The 11,348-nt window shown below is 35.7% G+C and overlaps 2 protein-coding genes across 6 annotated transcripts; both read right to left on the bottom strand.

Moving 5' to 3' along the window:
- Positions 1 to 16: 16 nt before the first annotated feature.
- On the bottom strand, positions 17 to 6,624 carry LOC135729369 (uncharacterized). Of its 4 annotated transcripts, none has more exons than XM_065246978.2 (12): positions 5,820 to 6,624; positions 5,301 to 5,367; positions 5,047 to 5,074; positions 4,747 to 4,887; positions 4,499 to 4,630; positions 4,168 to 4,312; positions 4,029 to 4,078; positions 3,879 to 3,956; positions 3,674 to 3,792; positions 816 to 947; positions 287 to 379; positions 17 to 157 (listed from the first exon to the last, which is right to left on the bottom strand). In XM_065246978.2, the coding sequence occupies exons 1-12, from the start codon at positions 5,893 to 5,895 to the stop codon at positions 22 to 24; spliced, it is 1,197 nt and encodes a 398-aa protein (XP_065103050.1). In that variant the 5' UTR covers positions 5,896 to 6,624; the 3' UTR covers positions 17 to 21. The 4 variants fall into 4 exon arrangements, with proteins under 4 accessions (XP_065103050.1, XP_065103052.1, XP_065103051.1 ...); XM_065246980.2 differs by having other exon boundaries at positions 3,879 to 3,929; XM_065246979.2 differs by having other exon boundaries at positions 4,044 to 4,078.
- A 678-nt stretch (positions 6,625 to 7,302) lies between these two features.
- On the bottom strand, positions 7,303 to 9,114 carry rpl10a (ribosomal protein L10a). 2 transcript variants are annotated; one of them, XM_065246976.1, is made up of 5 exons: positions 8,961 to 9,114; positions 8,513 to 8,593; positions 7,954 to 8,102; positions 7,600 to 7,772; positions 7,303 to 7,521 (listed from the first exon to the last, which is right to left on the bottom strand). In XM_065246976.1, exons 3-5 carry the CDS (start codon positions 8,009 to 8,011, stop codon positions 7,351 to 7,353), a joined length of 402 nt encoding a protein of 133 aa, XP_065103048.1. In that variant the 5' UTR covers positions 8,012 to 8,102; positions 8,513 to 8,593; positions 8,961 to 9,114; the 3' UTR covers positions 7,303 to 7,350. The 2 variants fall into 2 exon arrangements, with proteins under 2 accessions (XP_065103048.1, XP_065103049.1); XM_065246977.2 differs by lacking the exons at positions 8,513 to 8,593; positions 8,961 to 9,114 and adding an exon at positions 8,189 to 8,463.
- Positions 9,115 to 11,348: the final 2,234 nt, after the last annotated feature.

Here is an 11,348-nt window from a genome sequence, read left to right as displayed (position 1 = left end):
ATACATTTTCTCTTTTTTCATTTACATCCATAAGACAGGCGTTTGCAGAAACCCAACAAAAATTGCTAGTATTAAGATTAATGAGCAAAGGACAGTTAAATAGACGACAACGATTATCCAGCGACAACGATACAGCCACTGCAGCAGGGGGCGCTGTCTGTGGGGAGAGAAAAAACAATACAAACATTATCGGGCGTTACTAAGTAAATGGTTGACCAAATGAATAAGAAAGAGTGAATTGAAAGAATTTCAGAAAGCAGTTTGTGAATATCTGTGTATAACTTACAAGCTCATAACACATCTATCACAGTTTCTAAGGTAGTGCACAGATCTCTTCAGCCAATCAGAGCTACACTCCAAGACCGACTTCCTCCTCTGCCTTTAGGAAAGTGACATCAGTGGTGAAATGCTGCTACTGCCCCCTGTATTTGTTTTATTGCTTATTCACAATTGCTGTATTTTTGCAATAAAAAAATGCTGCTTTTGGTATTTTACCAAAGGATCAGTATTTAATACATTTTAGTTTGATTGTAGAACAAAATCATGCAGAATACAACACAAACACTTGCTGTCAGGAATAAAAGGGGCATATAAATATTTTAATTATTAATGTACTTATGTACTTGAATGAAAAAAGTTATTCTTTAATATAATGTTACTCTTGTAAAATATAATTTGTGTTAAAATTTGCACCAATGTAGTATTAACACTAAAATTAAAGTACAGACTCCTGGACACCTTATGTTTGCAAGTCTATATGACACAATGAACATAAATTTATCTTGGATTATTAAGTAATATGTGTTTGATGTGACCTATTTTTGAAGTGAGCCGTGTCCATCTCATTCCTTTGTGTTGGAGGAGTTTGAGCTGAAGCAGATGATGACATCTCTGGAGTATCAGCGTCGGCAGTTTGCGAGGGACTTTCCTTTGGATATAGCCCTTGCCTAAAGACACACAAGATACGCTGTTCCTTTGACCACTGTATATTGAAAGGTTCAATCCACTGTACTGTCCTATTTAGATTAATCTCAGCTTGAACACACCTGCCTGTCAATTTTTAAAGGGCCCATATTGTGCAAAATTCACTTTTGCAAGGTGTTTGGACATAAATGTGTGTTGGCAGTGTGTGAACAATGATTTTGTTATCCCCATTAAACCAGAAATAGTCTCATTAGACATGCTGTTTTGATTCTCTTGTTAATGTGATGTCACACTAACAAAGCCCCACCCACTGCCACTTCCTTAAATTTATCCAAAAGCTTTTTTTAATATGTCTGTTAACACGAAGCACTAATGTGGCTAAATATACTATTGTTTCAGACTGTATTCACAAGATTTAGGCTATGTCCACACGAAGCCGGTGCATTCCCTATCCGATCATTTTATTTCCTTGCTCTAAAAAAATTATCCGTAAACACGAAACCACTGAAACCGACTGAAAGCGGTGTAGTATATATGCCGGACCAGTATGGGGCGCTGTAATTCTGCCACAGATATACACTATACACGGAGAAGAAGACTTTGAGCACAAAAGTATTTCTGTGGCACTTATTGGAGCAGCTATAGATTATGGTAGCATGGTCTATAGTTCTGCCTCAAAAACTCAACTGGATAAGATTGAGGCAATTCAGAATCAAGCGTTAAGGATATGTTGTGGAGCAATTAGATCATCACCAGTGTCAGCACTTAATGTTGAGATGGGGGTTATGCCACTAGGAATGAGAAGGATAAAATTGAGAATGAGATATTGGGCAAACATAAAAGGTCAGTTGGAGAACCATCCAGTTAAAAATGTTTTAAGGGAATGTTGGGAATATAGCCAGAAAAAACTAACTAGTTTTGGATGGTATATCAATGAGGAGGCTAGAGATATAGGGATTAGTGTTTTTAATATTGCTTCTAGTGTGGTGCTGCCAGCAATTCCCCCTTTGTTTTTTCCCATGCCCTCTATTGATATGCAGTTACACAAAGACAAACATAATGAGGAGAAAATCCTGGATAGCATAACAGTACAAGATTACATAGATCATGTATATTATAGTGCCATCCAGATATATACTGATGGATCAAAAGATCCAGATTCTGGTACAACATCTGCAGCAGTATGTATACCTCTATTTAAAGTCAACATTTTGAAAAGAACATCAGATTTCATCTCAGTATTTACAGCAGAATTAATAGCAATTATATTAGCATTACAGTGGGTTGAAGAAGTTCAACCAATCAGATCTGTTATATGCACAGACTCTTTATCTGCAATTGAAAGTATAGCAAGTGGTATTTCTATAGCTAGACAGGATTTAATTTATGAAATACTACAAAGTCTTTTCAGAATCAGACAATTGGGAATCAGTATTTCTTTCCTTTGGATACCAGCTCATATGGGGGTGACGGGAAATGAAGAGGTGGATAGTTTAGCTAAACAGGCCATACAATTTTCAGAAGTTGATATTAAAATTGCATTAAGTAAGACCGAGATAAAAAGTATAATTAGTAAGGAGATTAGGAATAAATGGCAGAAGGAGTGGGACAGTGGAAATAAGGGTAGACATTTATACAACATTCAAAGAACAGTAGGTTTGGAAAGAAGAAGCATTGGAAACAGGAAGAAGGATGTTTTAATTTCAAGAATGCGCATTGGCCATTGTTTATTAAATCAAAGTATGTTCAGAATTGGGAAACACCAGACTGGGTATTGTGGAAAATGTGGCTCGGAAAAAAAGGAAACAGTTGAACATGTATTATTAAAATGTGAGGCTTATGCAAGAGAAAGATGTAAGTTATTTCAAGCTTTAAGCGAGTTGGAAATGAACGTTGTGTCTATGCAAGCATTATTAGGTGATTGCCCAAAGCAGGTTAAAGTATATGAAGGAATAATTAATTTCTTAAAAGATACTTTTTTAATTAACAGGATTTAGGTCACTACTACCATAACGTTATCCACACTCCAATCCAGTAGGTGGCGGGAATGCACCATTTAAGTTTGGTTTGCCAACTGCCATTAAACTTGAGAAGAAGAAGAAGAAGAAGACTTTGAGCATGCGCATAACCAACCTATGGTGTTGTCCATTATCGCTTGTTGGTCACAACAATTGCATAGAAGCAATAGATTTTGCTGTAATAAAGCTAGTAGGCTTTAGTAGCTTCTGTGGCACGAACAAAATCACGTAGTCCGCCGTTATTGTTGTTGCTTTTATGTGTAACGCTTCCGACACGTGATGTGATGACGTTTTCGCTTCACAAAATATACGGATAGGCTGTACAGACGAAACCGCAAGGGTGTCGGTTTCAGATTTATCCACTTTAGGACCCGGTTTAAAAAAATAGCGGATTCAGTCTCCAAAAACGCCGGATCCGTGTGGATGAAACGCCAATACGATAACATATTTATACGTATACAGTGATACGCGTCTCCATGTGGACAGCCCCTTAGATCTATTTTTAAACAAAAGCTGTAGCTCATTTGCATGAAAACAGCACTTTTTGTTCCCGCCCAAATAGGGGCATTTTGGATATGCTATAATACATGATTTGTGGGGTATTTTGAGCTAAAACTTCAGAATGGAGAAATCTTTGAATAGTCCAAATAATATGAATTAATAAATATGACCCAGGTGTGAGTATAAGAAAGTCAATTTGATTTCAAGTTTCTTTAACAATATAAACATACCTTCTGTCCTCTAGAAGACTTGCATTTGCTTGGTCTTGTTTGTTTGTGATTGATTCTTTTTCTTCACCTTCCTCATTGGTCATTAAAATTGAGGCTTGCGATTCCAAAGATTTGTGTCTCTTTAAAAAATAAATTAAATGTTAAATTTATACTGATGTGTTTTGTTTGTTGGTGTATGACTCTTGAGGACTTGTGATGCACTGACCTGGCTTTGCTTTGAGATGATAGATACACTGATTCTGCGTCGTAATTGATACTGCGAGTGAGACCGAAGACAGGCAATCTGATAACCAATAAATTACAAATAATCTGACGATTGTATAAAATTTGTATTATACAGGAAAAAGCTACTCACGTATTTGATGAGTACCTTATGTGAGTCCTTTTCCATTGCTTCAGTTTCCTCTGCAGTAAAACAGATTAGACTCAATGCAAGTGGATACAAAATAACTTCATACCTGTATCATGAAAGTGAAGTGAGTGTTTTCATGTACCCCTCTGTTCACAGGCCTGTCGCTCTCTGCTGCTTTCCATCTGTTTTTTCATCTCCTCCAGCTCAGCGCTGTTCCTCTCGTGACGACGTTTCATGTTCTGCACATGAGCCACCATCAGTTCAACCGCACGGCTCGATTTAACCTCCTAAACACAGAAATACTTCAGATTTAACATTTATGGCAAAGCCACTTTCTAAAAATAGGATTCAATTTTAATTAGTCCACATACAGTACAGTAATTAAATGGATCAATTACATCAACATCAAAGCCTATTATATAATGTTTACAAGCTTTGCTAACCAGAGTAAATAACCTGGTATGTTCCTATACCTGATGCACAGCGCCCAAAACCTCCGCTGTGTTAGAAATTCGTCCAATTGTGTTTCCAATAATGCTGAAACAAAGCTCAATCTGTTGAAGAAGACTCACCCGCTTGGTGTCTACACACATTCCCCTGAGAGTCTTGTGAAAGACAAAAATGGTAAAAGCTTTTTATTACCAACTAAAGGTTACTGTTAAGCAAATGCAAAATGTTGTTCTAATTTACTTTAATATATCATTTCTCAATTTGATTTTACCTGAAGCATTTCCATGCCTCTTTCCACTTCAAGTTTAATGTTGCTTTCTGCCTTGTTTCGTGCATGTTCCTCTGCTTCCAGTCGTTGGCACAGGGTGTACTGATCACAGCGAAAGGCCATAGACAGCTCAGAGAAAGCTGCCTGTGACCTCAACCAGAACAAGATGTGTCTTTAAGAATAGTTTTTGTATAATTTAATTTTGACTATGTACTTAGCCAAAGACAAACAGCACAAGCTCTTTATAATCAATTTATTGTAAATTATTATTATTTATTTTTTAAGAATCAAAACAGAGCTCACCTCTAATTCTTCCTCCGTCATGTCAACCCTATAAAAGAAATAACAGATATGTATGGACCAGGATATATGTAACATGAATCCAATGTATGGATCTGCATACTTGTCCTAATAAAAAAAATGATTTATTTGACAAATAAATAATAGTTGCAGGAAGTTCCTTTACACAAGACTGTCAATGATGAAAATAAAAATGACAGTAATAAAAAAGAATGGGCGTATTTAGGTAAGGATTAAGAGAAGGGTTAATATTTCACCTGTTTGGGCCCAGTCTCTCCATAATAGACAATTTCTCCAAAGCCATTTGGTTATATTGTCTACACCCTGCATTAAAAATAAAACATTAGCCAACAATGTGTACAATCATTTAAAAGTATAAGTGCAGGGCAAAGATTAATCGTGATTAATCGCACACAAAATAAATGTGATTTTTGGCATAATATATGAGTGTGTGCTGTGTGTAATTATGAGGTATATATAAATACACATACATTGATGTATGTATTTAAGAAACATTAACGTGTGTATATATATTTATTTATATATTCTATAAATTAACAAAGTTAATAAATAAATATGAAATGAAAACATGTATGTGTGTGTGGTTAAATATACATAATTACACACAGTACACACATATGCAAAAAATAAATAAAAAAATATAAAAGCAAAAAATAAAAACTTTTATTTTCTATGCTATTTATTGTGATTAATCTTTGCCCAGCATTAAAAAACATCTAAATTTTTGTGCAAATGATGTGAAGTTGAACTTGTACCTTCATCTGAGTCACTATCACAGTTTTCTGTTCTGTTGTTGTGTGTGTGTTGATTCACACAAGCCTGACCATACATTTAAACAAAATACAGTTCAAAAGATAAAATAAACCCTGCAAATCTCTGTAAAAATATTTTTTCTTCACAAAATAATCAAAATTGTTTTTAAAATGGGCTGAAATAGTCACATAAATCTGTAAAACAGTTATCAAATAAAAATATAAGACAACATTTTATATTCTAAATATTAACTGACAGAATCCAACCACAACGCTTATTCACTGAGTAGACATTGCCCCAGTTTAAACTCACCTTTAAAAACAAAATCAAGGCAACAAACTGAGTCTGCATTAAAGACTCAAACACATAAATCAAAATTTGGAAAACAAATACAAATGTTTGCTTACCATGATATTTACAGGGATTTCTAGTTCACCGCTTTCCACTGCTAATAGTGCTATATAATCTCATTAGGGGATAGACAAGTAATCTGGCGGTCCAATGAGGTCACTTTTGTCATGTAACAGTTCCCTATTGCCACATGCTAAATTAGTATGACAGTATTGAAGAAGCATGTAATGATCAAATTAAGATTGCATATTTGTTTTGGGGTATACACTGTTACAGTTTATCTTAACACGTGTATTCTGGATTATACACATATTGTCTTAAAAAATAGCTTAAAAGAAACACCACAGTTTTTCAATATTTTACTATGTTCTTACCTCAACTTAGACCAATACATACATACCCATCTTTTTTCAATGTGTGCACTTTTAATCTTTGTACAGCACCTTGTGTGTTAGCAATTAGCCTGGCCCCATTCGTTCCTATGGCTCCAAACAGGAATGAATTTAAATGCCACCAAACACTTCCATGTTTTCTTTATTTAAAGACTGTTACGTAAGTATGGTAGCACAAAATAAATATTTTGTTTGGAGCCATCGGAATGCATAGGGCTAGGCTAAATGCAAACACATTAAAGAAGCGTTGTACAAAGATTAAAAGTGCACGCATTGAAAAAACATATGTATTAATTCATCCAAATTGAAGAACATCGTAAAACATTGAAAAATCAGCTGTTTAGTGCAACTGAGTTTTTACTAGTTATAATTAGATTATTTTTCAAGATTTTGTGGCTGACAGATTTATGCAACGTCACATACTCAAATCTTTATATACATGCATTAAGGGAAAACACACCCAAAATTTGTGTGAAAACACTGCTAACCAACACAAACCTATTGACTTCCACTGTATAAAAACCTGAGACATGCCTCAAAATTATGTTAAACAGAAGTCATTAACAGGTTTTAAATGACATGAGGGTGAACAAAAGTTGACCACTTTAATTTTTGGTTAATTATCTCAATACACAGTAGCCTACATTCTGGTTGTGAAAGCCTTGGAGTCTCACACTATAACACTTTGAAACATCAGCATGTTTATGCACGACAAACTTGAGGAAATAAAGATGACAAACAATTTGGAATCAACTCCACATTTATTGTAGAAAAGAGATTGACAGTGTCTCTAATAGAGGCGCTGTGGCTTTCCCATGGTGCTCTTGATGTAGAGAGCCCTGACATTCTGCCAGTTCTTCTTCAGCAGAGACACCAGGAAGTTCACAGAGAGGTGGATGTTGTAGACCAGCTCTTCCTCAGTCATCTTGACGTGACCAACAGCAACAGCCAGACACAGAACCTAAGAAAGATTTTGCAGCATTACAAATATGTAATCAATCTGATTATCATGTAGTAAGGAATACTTATGCACACGTACCTTCTTCATCTGGAATTTGATGGTGGATTTCACCTCATCAACCTTAGTGGCCAAGTTCTCATTGTGGGTGAGCAGAGAGGGAAATTTTCCTGCCTTGTTAAGGCCAGGACCCAGGATACGAGGAATCTGCTTGATCAGGGACTCTGAGGCAAGGAAAGCATCATACTTCTTTGCTGAAAGAGAACAAACAACAGGACAGTGTATCAATGTTAAATCTATCTACATCATATAGCACTGAGCATAAACAGACCACATAACAGACAAAAACCTCTCACTAAAGATTGAAATCTACTTTGTTTAAATGTGTACTTTATTACCAATTACTAGAATCAAGGCTCTGCAAAGAAAACTCACCCAGCTTCTTGACCAGTTTCTTGTTCTTGTTGAGTTTTTTGAGAGCCTCGATGTCCATGTGTGGGAGTTCTGCAGCCTTGGCTTCATCACAATGCTGCTGGTCACCAAGGATACACACTGAGAACTTTGGGCGTGGGGTGGTCTTCAGCCTGAGGGTAGACGGATAACAGTGAGTGACAATATAGGCAAAACAGACCCCTTCTGACCCCACGTGAGGCAGACAGAAAAACCTTACCCATACCACCTCAGCTGGCATCAGGTGTTGAGATCACAGGATTACAATAAAATGGTCGGCTTAGGTATGACAGCATAAATGCCATCACCTTGAGCCTCCCCTCATGTTTTAAGACCCAGGGTAGGGGTCCGCCTGCTTCACCAACCCATAGAAGAGTTGATTCAGACAGACTACCCGGGGCTGTTCCCCACAATCTGCCCTTGAGCCGCCCATTCATCCAATAATAAAATGAGCAAAACAATTTAGAACTAAACAAGTGTTTTAATTTGGGCAAACCAAGGGACAGACAGAGAGAAGGCTGGGTGATACAGTAAAAGGCCGAACCTGACAGTGCCCGAGAAACGCTTGTCCTTCTGGGGATCGTAGTTCTTCAAGCTGATCTGCAGTTCCACCGATTCAACAAACCTTGAAAGCAATGAGAAAATATAAATATAGAAAGTTCCCCTAGTTGGATGGACACTTATTTTAAAGCTCACCCTGAATTTAAAGTATCAGACTACAAAAAGGTGCACAGCTTTTGACCTTTAAATTCCCTGAAATCTACAAGCATCGTACCCTTACCATATAAAGCTGTTGCATAACTACTTAACCATTTACTATTATAACTTGTATTAAATAAATACTAAAATATATAATATATGATTAGCAATTAGTGCACTATAGTTTATAGTTTAGTAGTCAATACTAAAATATAACAGAAGACAGGCTAAACGTTTAAACAAAAAGTCAAACACTATTGCCGCCTGCAATGTAACTTAAACTAGAGCCTTACTTTCTCTTCTTGGCAAGGGAGCCAGCCTGGACCTCCCGAACCGCCTCGTACAATGTGTCCCTTGAAACCTTGCTGTAAAAGAAAATAAAACAGTTATATGTGACCGTCTCAGTGTAATAGTATTGCAGTTATTTAGCGGTGACAGTGTTAGCAGACCAAACGGAAAACGCATCGCTAATATGCCCAAAACTATGTTTTCCAGGCCTTAATATTTCGGTATTACTGATGTTACTTATGAGTTTCAACAAACACAACATTTAAAATGGTAGATGAAGCTTTGGAGACTTTAGATTACGGTGGATTGCATTCTAGGTGACCGGCTACAATTCGTCAGCGCTGCTAGTGAAACTCACAGAACGATGACGGATACTAACGATATACGATAACTGACAAATAGTTACTAGCATATGGTATAATACACATGTAAAAGAGGTTTTGACATTAGTTATAACGTTTTCTAAAGGTTTCTCACGTGCCTCATTTTGCCACGATCTTTCTCCTCACACACCGAGCTCGAAAAGGAGGAGCGAAGGGAAGTTGCGCTGAATATAAGCGCCTGTCACTGAGAGAGAGTGAGGGACTTCCGCTTCCGCCATATTTTTTGGTTTTCAGGACATTTAAGAGTGATTAAAGTAAATTACTAAAAAAATTGTTTTTGTTATGTCATTTTTAATTTACTATATTTTTTAAATGTTGAGTTTGTGCTTTTATTTTGGATTTTTGTAATTTACACTTGCTAATATGCTCAGCCTAAGGCTAAACATATGCCTTGATTGTTTGTGAAGTAATAAAAAATAGACATAATAATACAAATAATAACCATTAATAAACATTTCAAATAACTTTAAAACAAATCCTTAAGAATTTATTTTCAGACATTACATTTACATTTGGTAGATGGTTTACACATCATGTTGGCATTAAAAGAAGTTTAGTGCAAGGCATTTTAAAAACACAATTGAGACAGTGTACTTGAAATGTTATTTAATATTTTTTATTTATTTATTATATATTAATACTATATAAGAAAAATTCAGAATAAAGAATTGTTAAATCTATTTACAAAATATACAATCTTATTAACTTAGAACCATTTATTAATGCACAGTTGAACAAAAAAATGGTCACAATATCCTTCAAAGGGAAATCCGTTTTAATGCAGCCAGCAGGGACTTCTTGAGAAAAGTCTCATTTAAAGGCAGACAACTGGAAAGTGTGCGGTGGCATGCAGCATTGACCTGACAAAAAAACAAGAGTATCAATAGTTTTTCCACAGGTTTTCAGTTACAACTGTGTATACAACACTGTAAAAATAATTCATTGAAAGAAAAGATCAAATATTATTGTACAGTTTCTATAAAATACTGAATTTTTTAACTGAACAAACTCACATATGACTGATATTTGGTCAAAACACTCAGCATAATCTTGGCAAATTTCATTGATTTGCTGAAATGTGGAGACTGGCTGCAGAGTTGGTCAGTGAAGAGAGAGAAATACTCCTCATTTAGCTCAAGCTTTAAACACAGTAGGTATAATAAATGTTTAGCATTCATTTTAACTTTTTATTTATATATGTATACATTTATATATAGATCTGTAAGATACCTTTGAATCCAGCAATGCATGGATGACTAACAATACACCCTCATCCCATGGTGACACTTCAAGTATTGTCCTAAAATTTGGAGGTACATTTTTTCATCAGTACTGTGTGTCAACCATAATTACCCAACTGTGGTGTATTACTTATAAAAGCTAAATTTGTGACATTCTGACTAACCGGAATACATGAAGTCTATGATGGGGCTCAAGGCAATCTTCTACCAGTTTACAGAGTAACTCCGCCTGGCAACTTCCTAGAAAAAAATAGTGTTCAATAAAAAAACACTGATATTAGGTATGCTATATAAAAATAATGTAAATATGATTAAAATACATGATATAAAAATAACTTTAAAAAATTCACTCAAAAATAAAATGTTGTTTTAAACCTGTATGCATTTCTTTAGACTGTTAACAGGAACACGCCCACATTTTGGGGAATTTAGCTTATTCACCGTATCCCCCAGAGTTAGATAAGTCCATACATACCTTTCTCATCTCTGTGCATGCTGTAACTCGGTCTGACGCAGCCCCCGCTAGCTTAGCTTAGCACAAAGACTGAAAGTGAATGGCTCCAGCTTGCAAACTGCTCCCAATAAGTGACAAAATAACGCAAAAATTTTCCTATTTATGTGTTGTGGTTTGTATAGTCACAACGTGTAAAAATAATAAGGTCATATGAGACACTCCCTTTTCCAAAATGTTTTTCAAAAATCATGCACCCCGCCTTTAATGGGTACGGCAAACATTGTGCTTACCATGATTTATATTAAAAAAAATATT

This window comes from Paramisgurnus dabryanus, chromosome 11, assembly GCF_030506205.2.
Source record: "Paramisgurnus dabryanus chromosome 11, PD_genome_1.1, whole genome shotgun sequence".
NCBI lineage: Eukaryota > Metazoa > Chordata > Actinopteri > Cypriniformes > Cobitidae > Paramisgurnus > Paramisgurnus dabryanus.
This window is presented reverse-complemented; position numbering and strand designations above follow the sequence as displayed.

Bases quoted from the DNA above. Each gene is read 5' to 3' on its own strand.
- LOC135729369 (XM_065246978.2), bottom strand. From the start codon at position 5,895: ATGTATGGTCAGGCTTGTGTGAATCAACACACACACAACAACAGAACA. The intron at 5,368-5,819 runs GTACAAGTTCAA...TTTTTAATGCAG, and splicing joins TGATAGTGACTCAGATGAAG to GGTGTAGACAATATAACCAA. The intron at 4,888-5,046 runs GTGAGCTCTGTT...TTGAGGTCACAG, and splicing joins TGACGGAGGAAGAATTAGAG to GCAGCTTTCTCTGAGCTGTC.
- rpl10a (XM_065246976.1), bottom strand. From the start codon at position 8,011: ATGGACATCGAGGCTCTCAAAAAACTCAACAAGAACAAGAAACTGGTC. The intron at 7,773-7,953 runs GTGAGTTTTCTT...GTTCTCTTTCAG, and splicing joins GAAACTGGTCAAGAAGCTGG to CAAAGAAGTATGATGCTTTC. The intron at 7,522-7,599 runs GTACGTGTGCAT...AATCTTTCTTAG, and splicing joins TCAAATTCCAGATGAAGAAG to GTTCTGTGTCTGGCTGTTGC.